At 45.8% G+C, this 26,076-nt stretch overlaps 1 protein-coding gene across 1 annotated transcript in view; it reads right to left on the bottom strand.

Moving 5' to 3' along the window:
- The window catches only part of LOC144109702 (uncharacterized), a 151,188-nt gene that overhangs the window by 112,755 nt on the left and 12,357 nt on the right, over positions 1-26,076 (bottom strand). Inside the window, exons 5-7 of the mRNA XM_077642527.1 lie at positions 21,882-22,009; positions 18,379-18,523; positions 2,098-2,294 (exon numbers count right to left, since the gene is read on the bottom strand). Of these exons, the coding sequence (XP_077498653.1) occupies positions 2,098-2,294; positions 18,379-18,523; positions 21,882-22,009 (470 nt within the window). The remainder of the gene's footprint in view (positions 1-2,097; positions 2,295-18,378; positions 18,524-21,881; positions 22,010-26,076) is intronic.

Below are 26,076 nucleotides of genomic sequence, written 5' to 3'. Positions count from 1 at the left end.
ATGGCGGTTGCAGCAGGAGGGGCTTTTTAAATGTGAGCCCGACCACAAAGGATTTCGTGGGCCTCGCCACAGCCATCACGTCGAGCTGGAGAATAAAATGGTGTACTTTACTATCGGACAGTGCAACCCTCTCATGGGGGTCAGTGTCGAGCTGATCCGTTGGAAAGTTAGAGATGTTGCTCGGGGGATGGGAAGTTCAGAGCATCTCGTGGGTGGGTCCAAAGGTTCATGAAAAGCAATGGATTTTCTCTGCGGCGAACAACAGCGATACGGCAGAAGTTACTGTCAGACTTCGATAGTGAAAAGGAGGACACTGTTTCCGAGAACGAGGAAGATGAATGAACATGTTGGCCACGATTTCTATTAAAGGTACTTTGTTTTGCATCTTTAAGATTCGTGGTTTTATTTTTCCTGCTGGCAGCATGTAAAGTCACCCCTCGTGTTACATTCGCGTTACATTCGAGTAAATACAGTAACAAACCCCCATGTAGTGCCTTCTTTGATATTACCAGGCTCCTCAATTCCCCAACACCTTGATTACTCCATGTAAAGAAGGTGTTGGAGAGGTCGAGTTTGAAATAACAAACTCGCCATGACAACTGTCCATTAGCTACTCCTGTGTTACTAGAAATTTGGCCAAATTACGCAAAAGTTTCACGAGATAAAATATGAACTGTCTACAATTGCAACGAGCGAAGCAGTTGACACAAGATGCCTCGCTCCAGTGTGATCCGCGCCTCTCTACAGCAATTACAGCAGTCTCCGCAGCTTTTGCTTTTGTTGCACCACACCAAGTGGCACTACACCATTCCATGTCGAAAAGCAGCACGAAACAACATGATATAGCAAAGAATACACAGGATGAGCAGTGCACGCCCATAGCTGCTGCTCGGTTGTAAGCACAATTCACAGCAGACGTGCAGCAGGAGCAGGGATGGCAGAGGGCACACCAGCAATGCGAGGCGAAGAGTCAGTTTTTAAAGGCAACAGTGGACGAGCAGACCAAGACTTTTTTTTTTATGAGCAACAAGCATGCAGAAAGATGTAGGTGCTTCTGATTACCCCATACTCTCCCTGACCCACATGTAGAGGCATCGTCTTTTTGTCTATCTGCGGCTTTAGACGGTGGCGGGTGCTGCCACATTCACGTCGTCAACGCGATCAGGAAATTACTGTCTACAACTTCAAGTAACCAGATTTACTGTGAACAATTGCCAGACCTTTCAACTGCATTTATTTTTCATTCTGGCTTCCTTTGAGCACAGTCCTTTCGAGCTTTCCCGTGAAAACTGGCTGTAACGAAAATGTGCACATAAAAAAAAAAAGCGGAATTTTCTCAATTTTGTCGAAACCAGCCTAACTCTACTCAATGCACCTTTACTGGCTTCCCTTTCTCAGAGACCAGTGCCACCTTCTTTCTGTGCTCACTTTTTTTTTCATGCACCCACCCACCACACATTTTGCCTCATGACTCCAAGGCCTTTGAAAAGTTGGCTTCTCCTTGCAGCTCTAGGTTCGATGGTGAAGCCACCTAAAGAAGTGCCGTTTAATTGTCTTTGGTGTCCATTTGTCTTCAAATGTTGGCCTCGCGATACTACACTTCGCGAATGCCACGATGTCAACAATTGGCGGTAAGCACATTGCCACGACCAGGTGGACTACAGTAGCTTCTTTTAAAACATTTTACTATATAAAAATGTCAGCTATGGATAGTGAAAGGGGACTGCAGTTTCACTTTACTACATCAGGGGGTAACGGGGTTCTACTGTATCAACACAATGATTTCTACTATGTTATAAAGAGAATAGCCACTCTCCAGAAACACAGCCACAATATATGCAGAGTGTCATGTGCCAAGATGCTTGCTGAAATCTTTTATCAATGGTTCCTTTCAGAACATAATCTCAAATATTTGTAAACCACCTGGTAAGCATGCCTTCAGGAAATACAGAGGGTGAAAACTTCTAAAATGGGTCAACAGTAACCTGCCATTCCAAGAGCAATCACTACCATGCACTTTCAGCTAGCATTACGCAGCAAAATGAGCAAGTTAATGGCAAAAGGCATCTCCAGGAAAAAAAACTACTGCTGACTTACCGTTGGAGGTGGAGCAGCCGGGGCTGGTGCAGCATACTGGGCAGGAAATGTGTACGGCGGCGGGTACTGTGGTGGAAAGCTAAGGATGCCACCCGGTGGGGGCAAGAATGGGCTTGACATCTGTGTAGGAGGCGCCATAACTGGGGGTGGCTGGCTTGGTGGTGGCATCACAGCTGGTGCCTGGGCTGGTGGAAGCACTGCAGAAATCAAGAGCCATCTCAGTAAATCTCAGTAGGTAAATGTAGATGTGGAAGGCTGTTTTTCCGCTAGACAATCGAAACCTATTCAAATGTCAGTTATATGTGTTCCACTTGTTATGAGTAACATCGTGGAAGCAAGCATGCTACATACAGTCCTGGACACAGTAACAGAGGATGCTTTGGTGATCAAATTCCTCTCAAATCTAACATCTAGTTATTGCTGCACTAGCATATAAATGGGAGAAACCTTACTGCTTCCACATATCGTGTAAGACGACTTAGAATATCAAAGCATGCTCCATATCATTCTGGGATTGGCGTTTGATGCTTGAAGTGTTTACTTTTGTTTTCTGCATGCTACCTAGTTCACCACGGCAGTACTTTTCTGACTGGTTGACATGGATTTTTTTAATGCTCTTTCTGGGGGTCTGAGTAGACACTATAATAGCACCTTGCGAATGAATCAGCGCACGTGGAAGCATGTCGGACTACAGGAAAAGGTTGCACGATTCAGGGAAATGCACAGTGGACAGAGTGCCTTTTGGAGGTATGTCCGGCATAAGAAGACATTTATCTCAGCGTTTTCGATGGCTTAGAAATGACATTGCGTACTTCGCCACATTCTTCTTCAAAAGCCTCGCCAACTGTTAGCAAACAGCCGTCTGCAACGGTACTCTGTGAAAAGAGAAAACTATTTCTGAAAAGTTTTGCTTACACGTGTTTCAATGGGCCGCGTTCAGGTCCGTACTCCCAGGCGGGAATCACTCTCACGTAGTACACTTAACCCAGTGTTTTAAAAAATACATCACCTTCGAAATGACGCTTCATACTTTTCAGAGTATTTTCTAGGATGAATTTTTTTGTTCTTCATGAAGAGACGACATCATAGGTGCACTCTGAAATCAGAAAACTGCTTTTAAATAGGGGTGTGCGAATATTCGAATACGAATCGAATATGTTTGATACTAAATTCGCATTTGTACTCGAGAACTTCCATATATTCTAAAATTCATAAATACTCGCCACCGCTCGTATATTGCATAAACTTTCATAAATTCGACCATAGCAAAACAACAATATCTGGACAAATTAGCCGATGATAGGGTAAAAAATTCCAGGAAAACAATACAGAGGTCCTATTCCCTTCCTTCTCCTGTGTTTATCACGTGGACTGATCGCATTCCGACGCGGCTAGGCTTGAGCTCGTGCGAAATTCCGCAAGTTGGCTTTCCCACATATCACAGGTACTGCGAACAAGATGGACGACGGCCCACTTAGAACAATCGCACCGCGAAATCGCGCTTTTTTTTAATCCTTCCAAAATACACTACATATTTAATGCCCACATCAGAAGAATGCGCCCTGTCGCCTTAATAACTCTCTAAGCATGACCTCTGCCATCTCGTTTTGTAAACTACGCTATGCGGGAAAGCCTACTTGCGGAATTTTGCGGGAGCCTCCCGAAGGGGCGTGTAGAATTTTCAGAATAGGGCAAGCGATCCTGTAAAAATCCCGCCTATTGTATGGTGCATTGTAACCTACGCACCTCTTTAGTGGGCATAACGGCAGGCATGACAAGGATCGGAAGGCCCCTGTTGCTAGGTCAAAAAATAGCCTGGCCGCGTAGTTTCCGTTTATGAGCTTCGCCGCTGCCAAGGGCAACTGCAACTGTCGGCCCGCGCATTCGCCGGTAGTCCAATCCCAGCTCGGCGCGGCTTTCCGACGGCGACTGGCGTGTCGCAGGTGATTTGTTTTTCCTTTTTAGAAACCGTCTTTTTTTTCGGGGGGGGGGGGGGGGGGGGGATTTTATAAATCAAGGCCTTTGGATGAACCAGGCACTTCTTCCAGTCCCTTGAACTCCGAATGAACGAGGTTTTACTAGTCATCATGTTATTTTTGCTGCCAGTCTTGTCATTTTATGGATCTTGTTTTGCATGACGTCATTATAGTGTGGATACTGTTATGCTGTCTAATCGAGTAGTATACATTTCTGTTGACATCATGTTTTTTTATATGGTACTGAGACAGTCTAGTTTTGTTTACTTTAGTTGCAAAGACCATACACTATTCTGAAAAAAATAAGGGCAACGAACAGTTGCTTGTTTATAATTTTCTGAAATTTTTTTGTACTGAACAGGTATTCGATATTCGATACGATATTCGAAGCCACTACTTTTAAAACTTTTGCTTACACATATTCCTATGGGCACCAAGGCTACTTTTCGCTCCCAGTTTTACCCCAGTCGTTCCAGCAGCGGCAGCAGCACCACTGCATCTTGCTTACATCACAGATTGGAGTTGGTCTATAGCCAAAATTCTTAATATAAAATGTCAGAAACGCGAGAAAGAGCAGTGTATTTTAGTCAGCGAAGTGATGACAACTAAGGCGATGTTTACTAACAGTGGTGGTCCAGCCATTTCAAGTTCTGGAGCAATTTTTGGAGCAGGAAAGTATTCATATTGGATAACCTTTGTATCAGAGCGATAATTGTGGAGCAACCCGGGAGCACCACGAACGGAATAAAGGAGTCACCCAGAGAGTTTGTTACTAATGAGATCAGGTACAGCCATGTGTAGCTAGCAAGAAAAAAAACAGAAGAAAGGTGTTCACAAAAAAACAGGGACAAAACATTTGATCAATGCTGCACTGTCCTGCACGCAAGTTCAGCCAAGCGTGCTTCACTGAAAGTCTAAAGGACGCGTTCATTAGAACCATTCTTTTTTCTTGTTGGAATTTTCTCAATGCTTCCTGGAAATTAAAAATTCATCAAGCTCGCGAAGTGAATCAGCAATGTTGGAATTCCCTTACTCCAACAAAGCTCAACCTCGTTGAACCTGCTCCAGTAAGATACCGGTTTCGTCCGGAGTGCCTCAAGGAAGCGTACTGGGACCAATTCTTTTCTTAATCTATGTTAATGATATAACTAGTGCAGTTCATCCTCATGTTAGCATCAGGTTGTTCGCGGACGATTGTCTGCTCTTACACAATACACAATACAGTTCCACAATAGTTTCGCCACACTTAATGAATGGTGCACGGCTTGGTCTGTGACCCTAAACAATGAAAAAACGGTCTTGCTTGGCATCACGAACAAAAAACAGGCAATTTCATTTTCATATTGCATCAATAATACTCAAATAAAGGAAGTCACAGAATACAAACACCTAGGAGTAACGTTTAAAAACACTCTTTCGTGGTCCAATCACATTGATAACATTTGCACATCTGCTTCCCGAAAACTCTGCTTTCTGCGTCATAAGCTGAAAACAGCACCTCCCGATTTGAAAAAGCTAGCCTACAGAACATATGTATTGCCGAAATTAGAGTATGCAGCCATAGTATGGGATCCCTTTCATCCAAAACCTAAACACAAACTTGAAATGGTTCAGAGACGAGCAGTAGCCACCCTAATACCAGACGAGCCAAAACCAAGCCAGTCGAACTGCGTCAGAGCGCTTTGTCAGGCTTAACACCTGGGAAACCGCCTTTATAGCTGAAGAAAAAAAAGCTACATGTCTCCTGAAACTTCATGCGAGGGTAAGAATGGGCAAATCGAAGACGAATACAACAGTTTAGAACAAGATATTGCCTTGAGGGAATAACGACAAAGCTGTCATCGCTGTGAAGCGGGCGGGCAAGGTGCCGCCATGTTGTCAACGCAACGTACGCAAGCAACGCAAAGACCTCAACGTAAAAATTAAGGGGGGAAACCCCTCTTAGAACTTTTTTTCCTTATTTATGGGTGGATCTGGTTAAAACTTGCACCATGTGTATATTTTTTCATGCTGATTTCAAATATATGTTTTGTTGTAGATGAAATAGTTTTCAAATTTTCACCTAATTCATGTTGCTCATTTGGAGGTGAGCTAATTACTAAACACTCTATGGCATGATGAGAATAGACCTGCCAGAGTGATCTAGAAGGATCATAGAGTGCAACAAGACAAGAATTAATGTGCTAGAAGAATTTCAACCAGTTACACCTAGTCAAACTTTTGTGGCAAAAAGCCCAAGTTGGCACCCAAGATTGATAATTTTGTAAATGTTGCCGTGTAATAACTGAACATATTTTAGTCTTAATGCACTGTCCAAGCATTTTTCTTTCTAACAGAACAAGAATGAGAGCTATAGCACAAATAGTTTAAGAGATATCGCTCCTCCAAAATTGCAGAACCCTGAAAATTGCAGTTTTGAGAAAACGAGAAAAAACATCTCACAGTATCTACATGTAAATTATGTCAATGATTGATATGTCAACATGATCAGAAACTAGTGGAAAGTGAACTAAAGCAAAAATTAATGGCTTATGCCAATTTCAGCCCAAGTTATGCAAAAGGAAACTTTTGAAAGGAAAGGTCCATTTTGGTACCCAAGACAGATAACCTCAGTAAATTTTTTCTTGTGGTCATTGCATTTACCTTGGTGTCATGTGACTCACAAGGTTCCCTTTCTAGCAAAAAAAATTATAGCAATAGCAAGAACAGGACCGGAGATATTTATCTTTCAAAAATGCAACACCACCAAAATTGGGGGATTGTGAGAAGCACTCAAGCCTCACAGCATATGTAATCAGGAAAGAAAACCCGAAAGACCTTCGCATGCTTTCAAAATGCACCAGGAGCATAGTCAGGGTGCATGCTGTCGCAGTGCTTCTTTTTTTCCGCTTTAGCAAAGCCAAAAGCGAAGCCGCCCGCTTCTTCGCAGAACGCGTGTTACGGCGCAAGTCCTTTTCTTCAGCTCTCCTGGAGACAGTTGCTGGCACATTCGCGTTGCATTCTTGCAGAATTGCTGTTGCTGTATGCTTGCAGCTGGCATTGAAGCACAGCACAGCTTCTGCTGTGGCTGCTTCCACAGCAAACAGTGACGAATGCCGCTCTTTGTGGATCAAGGTCCAGATGATCGAGTGGAAGCTCTAGTCTGAATTCTGGGTCTTCCCCCGAATGCACCTCTGCAGCAGGCTCTTCTCTGATAAGCGACTGTACAAGGGCAAAAGAGCTTCAGCCACATCACTTGGCAGACTGTACTTATGCTTCGGTTCGGGCTCCTCTTTTGCTTTTGCAGCATTGTGGCGGCACCAAGACAGCTCACCAGTGGGGCACAAAGTGTGATTGGGGCAGTCATTAGTAGACGTGATGTGGTAATATGTCACCATCACGGCTCGCTGCATGGCATCCACATTACCTACATTTGACCTTAGCGCTCGGCCATAATATATAGCTAGATTGTCAACTAGATCAGCTGTGAGCCTTCCTCTGCCACCAAGACTGTTTTCCTGCACCCTTGTGCCTCTGCAAGAGGTTGCGCAAAGCTGCTCCCATACGCTTGTGCACATGGTTTATGCAATCCTCCTTGACTACTTCAATGTAGCCATAGATTTTAGCATCTTGAAGGGCATTAAACGTGCGACTGTCCCCATCGCATAACATCGTTGTGTAGCGCATGTTGTGGCGCTGTAGAGACCTCTCAAATAGAATTTTGCCTGCCTCTACCTCCATTTGGCCAGCCTTGCAGTTAGTGTTCTTTTGGCACCCGTGGCGCGATTTCCAGAGTTCATAGCCGTCAGTGTTCGGCTTTGGGCCAGTTTCGCAGCCCAGGCAAAAGATTGACAGCACCACATAATCGAGCACATAACCAGTGAAGAGTTCCACTACGGTACCGACGCCTATATGTGCCGAGTGCCCGCGCGTCATCTATGTGCCGTCGTAACACACGGCAATGTTCCCCCTGTGCCCAAAACACAAGTCGTCATATACCTTCGCCACTGCCTGCGCGGCCTGTGCCATAGCTGCCGCGGCTGCTCGAGTAGCAGCAGGTTGCAGTGTGTTTTTCAAGTGCCGTTGAAATGTCTTGTTCTGCATGCCACGCCGCGACAATCCCATCGCCGAAAAGATATCGTTCATTGCTGTCTGGGCGTTACCGGTTGACAACATTCCTCGACTAGCAAGAATATTGAGCTCGAAAGGATTGCACTTTTTCTCAACATCAACCCTCCACGAGTTCCACTCGGCCGCAATCTCACCACAGTTGTCATATAGCACGATCAGTTTCACGGCGAGGCCATAGCTCTGGTCGCTGGTAATCAACCTCACGCATCCGCGACACGTTTTTCACCGCACAGCATCCAAGAGAACGTTCGCAATGCTGAGGTCAATTATTGCATAGGAGGCTGTTCCGTCTGCGTCTGATCCTGCGGATGCACCACTTGCATCGGCGAACAGCGCGGTCTTTCGTGCCGTCGCCGGCGTTGATTCCAGTCGATCAAGTGTAGACTGCTCACGGGCACTCGCTTGAATTATGTCACTGTTAGTGACAGGCGCAGTGTCAATTCGTGCGCGACTACAATCTGCACGAAGAACACCGCCGTTATCCAGCGGAGACGGAGAAGCGTCACCGCCCGCAACATGACCGTCACGTAATCCCGTACCACTGGCGCTTGCTTGTTGCACAGTATGCAACAATGTCGCGTCATTAATACGTTTTTTTCCTTTTGCACGCTTTCGCCCGAACTTGTGCACAGAGCGGTACTTCTTCGCGCCTCCTGGCATGGTTCTCGCGTTGCACTAGCGTGGTCGGCAGAAAGACAAAATGGCGTCCGCTTTCCATGGCTAGCTTGCCGGAACCAACCAGACAACGCCATTTTGATCACATGCCTAAACCGGCCAATAGCAGAGCGCGACGCTATTTATTTTCTTTCTTTTTTTATGACGAAGGCGGCATGTACAGGGCTGCTGCTCAAAAGAAAAAATAAGCCGAAAGCCCGCGCTTTTGAACGAGACCAAAATGGCCGCAGTAGAGCGCGTAGTTTCGATGCGGCGGGCGATCGAAATTGAGTGTCATTTGTCCACAATTTAAAGGGCAGTGGGTGTTGTACTGCATTTTTAAATCGCTATAACTTCTTAATTACGTGGGGTATAATGATGGAAATATGCATACAGATGCGGAATGGTACGAGGAACACGAAAATTAAAAGATTGAAAATCTTATTTTTGGGCCAATTTTCAGTGCCAAAGAGCCGTGTCCCCCCTTAATGCGCTTAAAACTAGACTGATACAATTTTATAATTATTATACAGGCTGCTTGCATTTATTTAGGAGAATAATGTTTCTTCATGCTTTTGTACCGTGTACGAAAGTGCGCTTGGCGCCGCTGGAAGCAACACTAGCAGCCTTGTGCAGTGTTCAAAGGCCCTCGAAATCTCGATGGACCGCAAAGCCTCGTTAATTCGAACTCTGTTTATTTGACATCCCGCTTAATTCGAAGGTTTTTGGCGGTCCAAACAGTTTGCATGCAAATTTTGCCGGATAATTTGAACAGCCAGCGCGACCCTATCCGGATAATAAGTCAGTTTGAACCATGGCCTCCATGATCAGCAAAAAAAGGAGTTGCCAGTCTCTGAGGCCACTATAGTTGTCAGAGTGGCAGCCAGGCGGCACTTTAATTAAACATCCTGTTTCCGGTGCTTTGTTGTGCCTCAGCCATCTGCACAGTGCAACCACCAGTTTTGGAGGCTAGCTTTAGTTGACAAAGCAACAACCAGGTGCCACTAGGTCAAACTTTTTCTGGTTCTGTTTCCGTTGTTTCTTTGTCTAGCTTGTGGCAAGCACTGCTCGTAGCGTTTTGATTGTTCTGTGCCGTGAAGAGACGTGTTCTGTGCTCTGCTAGTTAGTTTTTCTTGACCACGTGCGCGGTGTTGGTGTAAAGAACATGCCGAAGCACAGAACTCCGACTCTCTGCTAGAAAGTATGCCTAATTGAGGAGGCTGAAAAATGGACGAGCTCCAAAACACAGCTGGTGGAAGAGCACAAGGTGCAGTTATCGACCCTTTCGACGATATTGAAGAACAAGACAAAGATCCTCGAGGCCTACGGGAAGACGCATTTGATGAAGCGGACAAGGATTTGTTTTCCTACGTATCCGGACGTTGAAGATGCCTTGATAAAGTGGCTTCAGCATGCAAATGCAGCACACCTGCCTGTGAACGGCATGCTGGTGCGCGAAAAGGCCGATGAGCTTGCACTGCGGCTGGGCCATGAAGCATTTAAGTGTAGCAACGGCTGGTTGTCCAGACTTAAAGACCGCAATAACCTCACGTTTGTGACAGTGTGCGGCGAAAGCGTTCCGTCAACCCAAATGTTGTCGAGAATTCGAAAAAGCATACATTAGCTCCGCTGGTTCAGCAGTACACGGAATCCGATGTTATTCCGATGTTTACAACATGGATGAGGCCGCATTGTTTTATAAAATGCTGCGAACGAAGACATTTGCGCCAAAGAATACGATAGTCACGGGAAAAAAAACAACCCAAGGACAGAATAACCGTTCTGTTTGGTACGAATATGTCCGGCAGTCACAAACTCCCCTGCTGATCATCGGAAAAGTGGAGAAGCCTCGGTGCTTCAAGAACGCACGACTTCCTCCTAAGGATGACGTGCTGTACAGAAGTAACAAAAAGGCTTGGATGACGGCAGCGCTGTTCGAGGAGTACGTGAGGCACCTTGACCGTAAGTTTGCTGCCGCGGGACGAAAAGTGGTTTTTGTTGTTGACAACTGCCCAGCCCACGCCGACATCCAGAACTTGACAGCAGTTAGGCTTGTCTTCCAGCCGCCGAATGTTACGGCTGTATCGCAGCCTATGGACCAAGGCATTATTCTGCAAGCGAGGAAAATTTATCGCTGCCATTTGCTTAAAAGAATCTTATTGTGCTATGACAACGGCAAACAATATTCCTTGGACCTACTGGGTGCCATTTGCCTAATAGTGTACGCCTGGAAGTGGGTGGAGGGAGAAATGATCAGGCGTTGCTTTATGCACGCCGGTTTTTCCAAGCAACAAGATGACAGTTCAAAGGATGCACCTGTTGGCAGCTGCACACTGGATGATGAAGGAGAGTAATTGTGTGCGCGCATGACAGCCTCCGACGAAGAAAATGGCGGCGGGGGCAAGGGATTGACCTTTGCGGACTATTTGAGCGCCAAACTTGATGTCCAAACATCTTATCCCGACTTGGAAGGAGAAATATGTGACAACGGGCCTTCCAACGAAGGTGAAGGCGATGTTGAGCCCGCCCGAGCACCAGCTTTAGCTGCAGCCGTTGAGTCGCTGAACGTTGTGCACAGTTTTGTGGAGTGTAGTGGCAGTAAAAGCGAATTGCTGCGCATTCTAAGCAGACTGGAGGACGCAGCCTGTGGTGCAGCTAACTACTGCGCCAAGCAGTCATGCATCGATGACTACTTTAAGTGACTGCTTTTCAGGCGAAATAAAGGTGCAGTGTTGATACAGCCACGTATCGTGTGTTTGTTTCTCGTTTTTCCTCAGTTTTTGATAATTCGAAAACCCGGTTAATACGATGACTTTTTGCGTTCCGACAGACTACAAATTAACGAGGTTCCACTGGAGTTCTGCGCTGCTCCGTTGACTCAATAGACTATTGACTCGATGGCCCTTGAAACTGGCTGTGTAGCAGTGCTTGATCGCCTTTGAGTTGACAGGCTATCAGTTCGAGGACCTTCGAAATGCCCGTGTGACAAGGTGTATTAAGCTTGCGAAACACAGTATGTGTGGCGGTTGCAACGGCCGCGCAGGTCAAATTCAAAAGGAATAGAGAGAGAGCGATCTTCTGTCCTTTCCGAATCTTCTTGCGGTTAGATCTTGTTCTTTATTACAGACACTAGCGCCAATTCCTCTTTCAGTTACGTGCATAGCAGTAGGTGGACCAGCTACGGCTTCAGCAGAGGTTTCTCCGATTGGCCGGGACGGAAGTTGCTCACGCTTTCCTCCCTCTAGTTCCTTAGCGAGGCCCGAAATATCACAAAAGTCCCAATTATAGGAGTCCAAAAAATCAGTCTCCTACTGCAGCGGACAAGGTATACTACATCTGAAATGAAATACTAAAGAGAAAAAGCACCAAAATATTTGACAAATGAACTCCCTCCAAAATTAAACCTGCCACTCTAACAATGCAATGCCCACTGCTTAGTCAACAAAGTGTACCAGTTTAGGTGCATTGCCAAGTGCCAAAATCGTTCCATTCCTTATATTATCAAAGAGGCGATTTTCATGAGAAAAAAAAACTGGCAGACAATTACGGTAGTCTGTAATGTGGAATTTGAGTGCAGCTCTTCACACACCGCTACGCTGCTAGCCACCTTCCAGGATCTTCCTGTGGCAGCCACCTTTCGGCTGTTCCCTCCACCACGCTCAATGTGGCAAGTGGCTGTTCTCTCTGCTACTACCTTCCAGGGTTGCCGGGTGGCGTGTTGCGCCGCTGCTGACTACAACTACAATGCGAAAGTCACTAACGGGCACCTAAGAGCTGAGCTCTAAAACGAGCTCTAAAAAGAGCTCTAAAAGCACTCACAAGTGCCATCTCTAGCATTTAGGACTCTCTCAACATACCGTATTTACGCGCATAATTTGCATCACCCTTAACTTATCACCCGGGTTTACACAAATTTTTTACTCGCATATTTTACGCACCGCGCTGAGCTAGACCACCATCATGCACGCGGGCTCTACCCTATTGCTCTACCCAGTAGCATTCGGCTATTCCGCGTGTTTGTTCGGAAGGCTTTTTGAATCTTTTGTGCACTGGGCGTTCATGGTGGTGTCAGGGGCCGCTGTTACAATCGTGGCGGCACCAGCGGCATCGCCACTCGGAACAGCCAGCAGCGCTTCCAGGGGATCGGCAGCCGATAGAAGAGCCAACACCGCTGTTTGATTGGCTGATGCATGTGACTCGACTGCCGCCTACGCTTTTCTTGGTGGCTCTGACTGCTTGCTTTCGGTTGTTCGGTCGTGTCTTGCGATGGGATATCACAACTATACGGCAAGTTTAAAACTGCTTGTCAGCGCCTTATCACGGCGCGGAGCGGAGCGGAGAAGCCAGCGAGAATAACCGCGCGTGCACAAGTTTGCCCATAGACGACAATCGTTGTGTCGGAAAACTAGTGCGCGCGTGGCTATTCTCGCTGGATTCTCAGCTCTGCGCCGTGATAAGGCGCCAACAAGCAGTTTGGTCGACGCTCGCGCAGTACTGTTAAAGAATTGTGTGGTGTGATAATTGATTTATTGATTCGCGGTTGCTTTCCCGGTCGAAGCTGCGAAAGCAAACTCACAGAATCTGGAACTACCGAACAATTGGCTGGGCCGCAAGCGATGACGCTGTTTTAGCGTCTTATTCAGCTTCATGCATGCACCTTCATGCCATCCCGCAGGGGGGGGGGGGGGGGGGGGGCTTTTTATTTAGAGAACTTTTTTTCGGGGCCCGGCCAGCGTGGGGTGCGGGTCCGGGTGGTGACGTATACGCAGCAACATACACTATACCTATATTGCGCATTATGACCTTTGTGGAGTTTTTTAAGTCGCGCTCCGAAATCCGAGCGTAATTTGCGAACCCCCTTCTTGGAGCCCTAAATTCTTAATAAAAAGTGCGCAAATTATGCGCGTAAATACGGTACTATACTAGAAAAAACACCTTTTTATGAGACGAAAAAATTGGCAAACAATTATGATGCAGTAAAATCTCCTTACTACGAACATCAGATTAACGAAATTTTCAGATTTACAAATTTTTTTTAAATCCCCGCCAAAATGCCTATAATTTCAATGTAAAAAACTTTCAGTACTACGAATTTCAAATTACCGAATATTTCAGAATAACGTATGTAATTTAATCTCGCATTCGTTGCAAGACGCTTCGTTATTACGAAGTTCCGTACCAAATCGCTGAAGCTGACGCCTGTCATCATCATCCGAAACATCAGTTATGCGCTGGGGAACTCGTTGCAACGGATACAGCCCCAGTGGTATCGCCATCACGCGAGTGTCGTGTTGAATGAATATAGGCTAGGCGGCGCAAGTTGCCGCCCGATACAAAGGGTAAGGCCATTATCATCCATCGAGCGTGTGGTCACATACTGCGCAGTAGTCTTAAGCCTATTCAGCGCAGTGTCAACACGTCGACAGCGAACGTTAGGATCTGCAAAGTTATCGGCGCTGTGATTGTGTTGTGCATTATCTTTGCTGACAATGAGTTCTCCTGGCCCCCGCGTTGAAAAGAAGCGATGCCAGTTTTTGCTTACAGAAAAAGCGGACATTCTGTCACAGCTGCTGGAAAAAAGCAAGCGGACTTGTGCACGGAGCTTGACATTACACCGTCAACAATGGCAACGATGCTCAAAGATCGGGATAAGATCATAAAACTACATCGAGAGTCGCAGCTGGCTCCCTCAAGAAAACGTCTGCAGCTGGGCAGCTACCGTGGACAGCGACTTTCGAATTACCGTAAAAACCGGACTATAGGTCGGACCGGAATATAAGTCGACCCCCTAACTAACCAATTCTAAAAATGAAAAAGATCTTTTTTCAATGGGAAAAGTACCGAAAGACATCCTTACTTTGAAACAAATGCGACTCGAGAGGTTGGACAATGGTGACAGTATTTAATTTCATTTAAATGCTGCTTGTATGTACACCCGGCAAATTTTTTAACAATATCGCGCACCAATCGGCCCGCGTGTTTGTTTCTGGCACAGGCAAGTACGGCGCCATAGAGCAAAGCCCTCCTCTTCATGAATCGCCGCAATTAGTATGGCGAGCCTTTGAATTGCGCCCTCGTGAGTCTAGAGGCACGCGCGATCTCTGCCGCTATCACGTGGATGCATTCGGCAGTCACAGGCAGCGATCTTGCTCGCAGCGCAGCGTTTCCTTCCTATTCTCGATACACTACGGTCTGGCCACGAAATGTTTTCTTCTGGTTGCTGCAAGTTGTAATACGCAGCTTCTGCCTCCGCCAGTACTGAATGCTCTTTTCGGATGCTCCAAATTCGCGCTGTACCGCCAGGTTCCCGTGAGCTTCCTCGTACTCAAACGTGTTTTTCTTGAAGGCGACGGTAAATTGCCGTTAGCTTCCGCTTTGCATCTACTAAAACGCAAAATGGCAGCACTGCTGCTGATGGCGATGGAGGCTGTTGACTTCAGCCACCCATTGTTGCAAGACTTCCGTATTTTTTCCGCCAATGACCGGTATATAAGACGGGGGTCGACTTTTCACCATGGTTTTTTGAAAAAAAGTTCGACCTATATTCCGGTTTTTACGGTATGTGGATAGCGACAGCGTGGCGGCTACATCCACGGAGCTCACCACCGAAGACATCGTGAATCAAGTGCGTGAGCAAGAAGAATGTAGTAGCGACGAAGACGATGCCGACACTGGATCAGCGCACGAAGAGGAAGAGATTGTTTCCGGCTCGGATGCCCTAGTCTTTCTAGAGAAGACCCGATCATTCCTCGGGCGCTGCAAAGATGTCCCCGATGACGTGTACAGGACGGTCGAGGATGTGGAGGCGTTCGTCCTGCAGCGCTTGTCTACTCGCCAGAAGAAGATAACAGACTTCTTCAAGCAATAAATGGTAGTTAAACTGTGCCCAGCGTTATCGTTTATTGTTTACTTACCAACACGTAAATCTGCTGCAAAGGTACGTAATTTTAGTTCTTGTGATGCATTACCGACATGAAAATAATGGTTTTTCAGTACTACGATATTTCAAAATAACGATTTAAATTCGGCGGTCCCGTGAAGTTCGTTGTAACAAGATTCTACTGTAATCGGTAATGCGAAATGCGCAGCTCGTCACATGCCACATGTCACCGCTGGTAGGTGGCGTATTACGCTGCTAGCCACCCTCCGGTATGTTATCATGGCAGCCACGTTCCGGTTGTCCATTCCTCCACTCTCGGCCTGGCGCACGGCGTGCAAGGTCGACAGCGCCGACGGCTACAACATGGCGTCCACAAATAGGCACCTAAGAGCTGTGCTCTAAAATTTCATGCAGCTAGCCATTAATGGTATGTTTGCACTTGGGAACTGGGTGGCAGGCCCTTGTCAGGTATTTACATAGCTTTTGCCTTTTACCCCCCCCCCCCCCCTTTCCCCTATGAATTGTCATGAAAACAAAGATTAAAAAAAAGAGCGAGCAATATCCGTAGCCATGGTGCCTCACATTCTGACAGAAAATCAGGTCTTAAGCATGATAAGTTCAGAACAAGTTTCTGCACTAGTCTCTTGCCAATCGCAAAAATTCCGAATGCACTTAAGTCTGCTTACATGAAGCAATGCGAAAGCATGTGTTTTGAGAAAAGGAAATGTTTCTGACTAAAGGCAAGGGTGCAGTAGCTCTCAGATCTGAAGAAGTTGGTGGACACCTCAACCCCGCTGAAGCATGCGTTTTGAGGAAATGAAATGCTTTTGACGAAAGGAAAGGGTGCAGCAACACTCAGATCTTGACATCTCATGGACACTTCAACTCCACGAAAGCATGTTTTGAGGAAAGGAAACATTTTTGACAAAAGGAAAGGGAGCAGCAGCTCTCAGATGACTCTCTTACATTTTGCAGACAACTTTTCGCTGACATACCCCAGTAATGCTTTCACATTAATAAATAGCTTGCATGGGACGACACCGGCGCTATGATGGCAGGCTAGTGCAAGTGACGACAATCGGGTTACAGACACATGCAGGTTCTCGCGCCTCTAGCCAGTGAGCAACCTGAGGAATGAGCTCGGAAAATTAGGGGGTGCACGTATTCTCATCTCCCTTCTCACCACATCGTCACCCATCACCTCATGGTCCAGCCAGCAAAGACCACGCATCAAGTGCATACCTGCCAATCTGGCGAGATCAAAAATCAAAAGATCTTTTATTTGCGGCAAAAAAAGCGAAAGGGGGAGGGAATGTTCACCTTTTTTTGATCAAATTTAGAAGTATAAGATCGCGATAACTTGTTCAAATACCCCACTCACATAAATTGCGCGCTTATTTTCTTTAAGGCTGCATCTGAACAAGACCTAATGACGCTACAGAGGTCATAATGCACAACATATACTGTATCTGTAGACCTGGCCCCTATCTAGCATCTCTCGCTGGCCAAAAAAAAAAAAAGCTGACTTCAAATATAACACATAGCTCCCCCCTCCACCCCCCCACCCACGTTACGTAGTTACGTTATGTTACGTAGTTCCCCATGGGGTGGGGCATGATGGCATGTGGGCAGCTCAGAGCAATAAGCCAGCAACAATACCATCTCGAAGATAGCAGTGGGAGGCAAAGACGATAAAAGGCGCAATAAAACGGCGCCCACGCGAGCGACCTGGCTCACTAACGGCGAACTGAGCAGAAAACTGCTCTGCAGTATCGAATTCAGGCGTGCGCGCAACTGACCGTCTGGGAAAGCGACCACCAAAGTGAGAGAGCCGGTTAAACAGCAAGTGGCACGAAATTCGTGCCCTCGTCAGTCGCACCTTTCGCAGCCACATTAGGCGACGCGGCCTCGCCAATCTTCCCAAACCTGCCTTGCGCGCAGCCACATGAGTGTTGGTGGTCTGACGCAACAGAGTGTGCAAAATATGCAAGTAAAATTTTTCAAAAAATCCGGGTGAAAAGTTGGGGCTTCGAAAATTATGCAAGTAGATACAGTATCTTTTCTTGAGCTTTGATAGCGCCATGACATCAAGCACACGAGAATTTGCTGCGCACCGCACACTGACGGCCTAGCCAACCCTAAACATACACACAAGCAGTAGCAACAGTACAGCGAGCAACAGCAAGCACGAAATTCAACCAGCTACAGATACTCTGGCTTAGCTTGATTTGGATTTGATCGGCTGCTTAGCCGAAGATGCTAGTGCGACCGTTGATGGTGATGCCGTGGTTGCGGATACTGTGGCGCCCGTTTCCCAAAAACCATTCTTGTGTGGGCAGAGACGCTTTTCGGGAGACATAAGGATGTGTTCATACAATCTGAAAGTTAAGTAAAAAATCCGGAGTCTCCCGGGGGAATCGGGAGGGTTGGCAGGTATGCAAGTGTGAGAGTCAGAGCAGTTCACTTGCTCCTGATGCCGAATAATCGAGTGTGAATGCATCATAAGAGTGAAAGATTACACATAAAAGATTACACAATAGACAATGATGTGTATTGAACTCTGCTCTAGACAGATTAATGAAGAACCTCATAACAGTTACGGCTTCATGCAACGTGGCATACAGCTGGAATCGTCTAAAGAAAAAGATACAAAGCACTCACTGTAATCATCAGGATAGGGTGCATAGGGACCTTGAAAATGTGCCGCAGTCAAAATGGCTTGTTGAGGCTGACTAGGCCCTGGTGGTGGAGCCTGTGCATTCGGCAATTGAGGAGCAGCAACGGTAGCCTCGGTGTAGGGAGGAGTCTGGTGAGAAAAGGCCTCTATAAGTCAACTAAATCAGTTAAAAAACAGGAAAGGCAATAAAAGACACCTAAAGCAGGGGTTCTCAGCAAGAAATGTTTAAAAACCCTGTATTTCTTGGAATTCGTCCCTCAAAAAATGAGTGGCGGCTACATCACGAAACAGTATGCTATGAGCAATTACAGCATGGTTAATCCCACATTAAAGTTGGTAAAAGATAAAAGAAAGTGTGGGGGAGGGGGGTTGAGGCATGCATGCCTTCAGGTGCTTGGGGAACCCACTGTGCACATCAAGAAACTCAAGGGCTCCAGAACCCAATTTTAGAATCCTAAAACTGCGGTAATGCTTCTCATAACATCAGGTATTCCATGCATGTTGGCATTGTGATTAGGTTTGGTTTATGGGGTTTAATGTCACAAAGCGACTGAGGCTACGAGGGATGCCGCAGTGGAGGGCTCCGGATAATTTCGACCACCTGGGGTTCTTTAACGTGCACTGACATCACACAGTACAATGGCCTCTAGAATTTTGCCTCCATCGAAATTCGACCGCCGCAGCTGGCATCGAAGCCGCGTCTTCCAGGTCAGCAGCCGAGCACCATAACCACTAAGCCACTGCGGCGGCTAAGGATTACGATTAGGGGTTGGACTTTTGATGATGGGTTTTAATGGCGCAAGGGCATCTCAGGCCAAAGAGCGCCAAACACAAGTTGAACGGTCAACTCACGTTAAAAAGATGTGATGCATGTGAAGTTTCATGAAGTGATAAAACAGTGGTACAAAAGTACCATGTTCTGGCCTACGCGACTATTAAGCAGCAGTTGCATCGCTGCCTCGCCATGTGAACCATATGGCACGCAGCCATCCTGTTTAACAGAAAGTGCACCCAGCCTATGGCAACCAAATTTTTAGAACTGAACATCCTCCAAAGTTTTGTCTCGCTGCCTGCTGATCATTTAACTTCAGCATTTTTTTTTTATTAAGACTGCGCAACTTCCTTCTGCAAAGATCTCTTTAATATGAATGTTATGTGATAAAAACTGCCATATCAGCTGTTGGTTTTTCAGACAAAATGCAGAGATAAATCCATGTCACTTTTGACCGCACCTGGATATTATTTCATGAAAAAAAACCAAAAATTCGTACACGGAAAGAAATATTCGGCAAAAAAAAAAAAACAAGTGGCCTTTTGAAATAAACAACAAATTTTGAAATAAACAACAAAAAGTTCACTGAAATTCTGAAAAATAAAAACAGAAAAGTACGACCTCCAGTTATGATTTATAAGGTCTTCAGTGTTGTTTGCATGGTTTGCAATATCGTAAGACTGTTACCACCATACGCTCACCAAAACTAAACCCTTCAAGAGACGTATCTGAAATAAAAAGAAAGCTTGGCATCCAAGTACCAGATCTCGCAGCAGTTGAGTTAGAAACCCCACAAAACATTTTCGAAATGAATTTTTACATCAGTGTATGCGCTCATATTTATGTGCAAATGTTGGATACAGTGATTAGTGTGCATGATGGCGGTTGAACAATGGCTCAATTAAGCACATCGGTGCACGAATGCAAGTCTACCTATTTTTTTTATTTGAAAATCCGAAGTGGGAAGGGGGGGGTCAACTTACTAACGAAACCTAAGCACGGCACCATAGGCAAGACCAACTAGATATCAAGGATGCTACAGCGTGGTTGCAATTTTAAGGGGAAAGCCTTTAATGGCTCATCCTCGCGACCCTGTCCGTCCATCCATCCCTTTCGCTCTTCAACTCGATTAGAAAAAACACGTTTGTGCACGACGATTCTGCGCGCTTGCTTAGAAGGATTTTTCTTTTTAGTTTTAACTGTGCACACAGTGCTCATGGGAGTGTCGATAGTAGATGGAATACGCCTGGACATGCCTTCACTTTCGTTTGAATAGAGGCATTGTGCCATATTTTTGTACGTTTTTAAGTTTTTATTATCGTTTCTTATTTTTATATTCCTTGTTTTTCAACTCTGTCTTAATTTTTTGCTCCAAAAGTTCACACTCGAACATCTAAGTGAAATTTTTTTTTTGTATGAAAGAGAATTTATATACCTATATTTTGGTATATGTCATACTAGGGTTTTGAAAACAGTTTTTAATAGTGTTTTTTCAAGGCCCCTCAGAATGACCTGTTTCTTCACGTCCCGAAAGAGTTAAATTGAGCAGTTTGGGACCACAGCTGGATTTCCCAAAGACCCAATGCAAAAAAAAAAAAAGCTTTCCTTGCAACTTGACTTCAGCGCTGTCTAATGCAACCTTGCCTTCCTATGCCAGTGCTCCACAACTCCAAGTGGTTGATTAGGTGGAGTCATTGTGTCGCAGTGTGTAAGGAACGGCAATGCAACAAACAGCCACGACATTAAAAAAAAAAAGACTGACAGCATAATTACGAATGCCCTTCCATCCGATACCACGTGACATGTAATTAGCCAAATTCTTCTCTTGAAATCCTCAACAAAGAATGTACAGTTGTCCACAAAACGTTTTCAGAACACAAAAATGCCAACAAAACTTAATTGCTCGGCATTCTAAACATGTAGCCATGAACTGAACAATGTGCTTTGCTCTCTCCAGCTCAACCTGTACAATGTTTCCCCCATGCATGTCAGCACATATAGGCTGCGAGGAAACTAAGGTTTTTCTTGATTTCAGTATTCTGAAAACTTCGGTGTGCACATGTACAAATGTTCTGAGTGACAAAACAGAAAATGCCGCCAAACAGCTAAAGTTCTGACAACTAAAAGGTTGACTGCAATTGCTATGTCCGGTTTCTGATATTTTTTTTTCAGGCTGTCCAATAAATAGATTGCATGTTAACACCATCTGATCAAAAGTTTTGTCTAATTCCTAGTTTCCAAACAGTGCTTATATACTCTTACATGACCTTACATTTTGGTAATTTATATTAAACAGATTTCATAAGCTCAGCAGATTTTGCATCCGGTTCAGCTTGAAGGGAGTCAACTGAGCTTGACTCAAAGCACATGCTTCTTGGCATCTTGACATTCAGACATGAAAAGTAAAAAAATTTTTGAAAAAGCAAGAGCTCCGAGGACTTGAAAAAGGCACACAAACCTCTACTTCAGGAGCAATGAGCTACACAATGCAATTCCGATTCACAAATCATTGGCATATGCAAACAAGGCAAACGATTCAGTAAAAACCCAAGGGACGCAGAAAGTGAACACAGAAAAGAACAGGTGGCAGCAATAATCATGTGCCCATAATGTTTTGGCTGCCTGTTAAAAAGTGTGCCTTTCTGTGAACTCAGTTGCAGCACAGTAAGAAGCAACAAAAAATTCCTGCCAATTTTCTACCTACTCAGACCATACCTCTGCAAGTGGCCGCTGGCGCAGGGAAGAGTAGCGCCTTGGTTTTCCTGCCACTTCAGTACCTCCAATCGGACCTCCTCTTGGGGCTACTGTAGCTGCAGAGTTCCTGGTCAAGTCTGCTGCACCACCTTAAACATGGCATTAAAACCTGATAAGAACACAACTTTGCAAGTTGTGCAAAGCAGTGCTGAACTGACAAGGTTTATAGGAATGAAGAAAACATGATGTAGGTAATAGACACCATCAGTAGCTCCAGGAGTTTTTAGAGGTTACCATATTCTTATGAAACTTATACTGTAGTTTTCCCCTCTTATTCCTGATTACTGCTACCAGGTTTGGCAACCATGCAACATTTCATGCCAACACAGATAGATTATGATGTATGCCATTTCCATGGCCTCAGTCAAGTGATAATTATGGGCAACACTGCATTTTTGACGTCACGAACATTCCCTGCACGTTGATGCCCGCTCCCTGCTTCACTAACAATATTTTAAGGCATCTGTAAGATCGTCTCAGGCTATTTATGAAGGGAAGCATCATTTTTAGTCTCTACTTCAGCCATTCAATGTGCACACGGGTGTTTTTCTAATCATGCCTGACGTCATCACTGTGCCACGTGGAGCATTGTCCCTGGCCACAGACCATGTTTCGGTTTCCTGTTCTAAAATCGTTCCTCTCTGTATTTTAAAAACCCATTTGTTGTGGCAGAGGGAGGGGAGTATCAACTCAAAATGTTAGAAAAACCTCGGATGTTGCCCTTTAATATCGCTCGAACTACAAATAAAGCTGAGCACAAAGAAAAAAAAAACTGCTATGCTTTCTGTTTTAAAGTTAAAAAATGATCCTAGTTATCAATATTAGCAATTCAATTTCAAATCCTCCAGTTGGACAAAGCCTGCTCAACAGAATAGATGAATATGAATAATACATATACAGTAGAACCTTGCTATATAGTAAACTCTGTTATAGTAAAAACTGTTAGTCAAGTGAAGCTACGGTCCCATTTCGCCTTCCATAAATGACTGTACATTTTTTTCGGTCATGGTAAAGATTTTTTTCGAAGGAACGACTATAGTAAAGAGCTTCTGGCCGTGGCGATGTACTTCACTTGGAATGACGACGTCGCGGCATGCGCGAAGTCTAGGATCAAGAGGCCTATAGACCTCCTGCATGTTTGCCAACAAACGAGGTGGCACTGCAATCGCTAGCAGGCTCGCAGCAGGCAGAAGGCTAGGGAGTGGCGTCGCGGAGAGGTGTTGAGCACGGGTCTTCAAGGCTTGTAGGCGCGTTTTCAGTTTCTGCGAATCACAGCACTGGTTGATGCTTTCAATTTAGTAATTTCTCGAAGTACACGAGCTCGGGTTGGCCACGTGTGGCGTATTCAGAGCAATAGTTCGCCACTTTGTATTGTATATATGGTTAGTAGTAAACATAAGCGTTTCGGCCATTGATTTCTACGCTAGGGATTGATTAAAATAAGTTTTTGACACTCTGCACTTGTTGGAATGATTTTACCCCGGGAAAGTAGTGAGGAGAAGCGCTGGCATTGTTTCGGCGCAGCATCGTGTCCCCGATCTCCTCTGTCTCGCGCAAGCGCCGTTTTCAGCCACAAGATCATGCACCAGCCATGCCGAATTCTCCCCTTGTTAAACTGGTCAATTTGGTGAAAATTTTTTATTTCTGGAATTATTTTCTTTCTTAGCCCTGAAGTTTTCTGTTTCGTGGCAATAAATTACCGTATTTACTCACATAATGCTCGCACTCGCATAATGCTCGCACTCGCATAATGCTCGCACTCGCATAATGCTCGCACTCGCTTAATGCTCGCACCCCCAACATTGGCTATCAAAAATTGGAAAAATTTTTTTTCCCCGCATAATCATTGCACCGCCAAAATTACTGCCGCAAGCCGTCTGCTTGCCGTAGCGATCGCCATCTATTGACTTCGGCCACAACTAACTGCCATGGTTGGGCGCGCGTGCTACTAGGCGGCGGTACTGTGCTATCATCCACTGCCACTGCCGCTACCGCTCATCCACTCACCACCGCTTTGCCATTTTGCGAAGGTGTCACCAGCTCTCCGGTGTCTTGTAGGCCTCGTTTGCCTTGTTTGCGTGTTGCACCGTGCTCTTTGTGCCGCTTCGCCATGGGATGCTACGCAAGCTACACAGCAGCTTTTAAGCTAAAAGCTATTGAGTTTGCGTTGGAACATGGCAACCGCGCAGCCAGCAGACACTTCGGCGTCAACGAGTTTTGCGTCCGGTATTGGAGACGGCAACACAACGAACTCAAAGACGATTGGTAAGACGCGCCGGGCCTTCCGTGGACCGAAGACTGGGAAATTTCCTGCCGTCGAATCCTCTTTGCTGGAATATATCAAGGCTCGACGAGCGGATGGGTGTGCTGTATCGCTTGATTTGATACGGAACCAGGCGCTCGTAATCGCAAGAAAGGAGGGCATCCCAGTGCAAGAATTCCGCGCTAGTAACGGGTGGGCCACACGATTTATGCAACGCAATGGACTCTCGCTCAGGAGACGAACGACGCTTTGCCAGCGCCTGCCCGCAGCCTATGAAGAGAAAATAGTGGACTTCCATCCATTCGTTATCAGGATCCGGCAGGAGAAAAACTTCTTGCTCTCCCAGATAGGGAATGCGGACCAAACTCCGCTGAATTTCGATATGCCCAGCAGCAGGACAGTCGAACAGACAGGCGCTCGGACTGTGCACGTCAGGACTACAGGTGCCGAAAAACAGAGGTGCACGGTCATGCTAGGCGTGACGGCGGACGGGCGGAAGCTCCCACCGTACGTCATTTTCAAGCGGAAGACACTGACGAAAGGAAAGCTCCCCCCCTGGTATACACGTGCGCGTCCAAGAAAAAGGGTGGATGACCGCGGACCTTATGGTGGACTGGGTGAAGACTGTGTGGGGGCGGCGACCGGGAGCGCTTCTTTTTCCGTCGCTCCTCGTGCTTGATAGCTTTCGGGGCCATCTTCAAGAGTCGGTTCGGGCGAAGTTCAAGGAACTGCGCACGGACCTGGCTGTTATACTTGGCGGCCTCACATCAATGCTACAGCCTCTTGACGTATCTTTGAACAAGCCATTTAAAGATAACGTCCGGAGGCTGTACGCAGAATGGATGGCCGAAGGTGAACATGCTCTGACGCCGGGCGGCAAGATCAAGACCGTCCATGGAGCTGCTGCGCAGCTGGGTATCAGAGGCATGGGGGATGATTGATGATTGAAGCTTCAAGAAAACAGGAATTTCGAACGCCCTGGATGCGACCGAGGACCACCTGGTGTGGGACGACGAAGAAGCATCGGAAGATGAAGAAACCATGGATTCCAGAGTCGACACGGACTCTGATGAAGAGTAGAATTGCCTGCAGGACGTACGCAACGCGAGTAGTGACGGGGAGGTTGCACGCGGCAAATAAAGTGCTTTAGCAGCTTGAGCTTACGTTCACCCTGTACTTTATAACGAAGGTAAGTAACGCTTGAAAGTAATGTTAACTGCGGACCTGACAATCCTGATCTTGCACCCATTCATCTTTGCATTAAACACTCCGAAACATTTGCTTGAAAATTTTCCCCGCATAATTATCGCACCCCCAAACTTCGCGTTGATTTTCAGGGAAAAAAAGTGCGCGGATTACGCGAGTAAATACGGTATAGCAAAATATTCAGTAGAAATTTATAAACTACGCTTTCAAGATGTGTGGTCGTCGAAAATTGTCAGGTAATTTCTTTGATTTCTTTGAGGCTTTCTTTGAGTTCAGTCCCACATTTCTTTGACCAAAGTGCAAGTGAAGAGGTCAAAAACGAGGGAATAAACTTTAAGGTTCGTTTTCTGACCTTTCATATTTTCTGCGACTGGCATCACTCACAGCTTCGTAATTTCGTAACACATGAAAATAGAATGACCCTACATGTCGCAAACGATTGCCGAAACATTGAGGAGTGTAATAAATCTCTCGATTTTTTTTTCCCTACACAAGTAGTACTATGTTAGTTATTTTTGTAAGAAACGTTTTCATGTAACTATGGATGCATAAGTACACGATCACCTAAAGAAAGAACTAACAGCGTCATCATACAGAACAGGGCTTTGTGAATATGCTGGCATAAAAAAAAATTTGCGCACTTTCTACTCAATTATTTAAGAATTGATGGGTGACTTGATGAGGGTG

The sequence above is a fragment of the Amblyomma americanum genome, chromosome 1 (genome assembly GCF_052857255.1).
Source record: "Amblyomma americanum isolate KBUSLIRL-KWMA chromosome 1, ASM5285725v1, whole genome shotgun sequence".
Lineage (NCBI taxonomy): Eukaryota > Metazoa > Arthropoda > Arachnida > Ixodida > Ixodidae > Amblyomma > Amblyomma americanum.
Note: the sequence above shows the minus strand (reverse complement) of the source record. Positions and strands in the feature narration are given on the sequence as shown.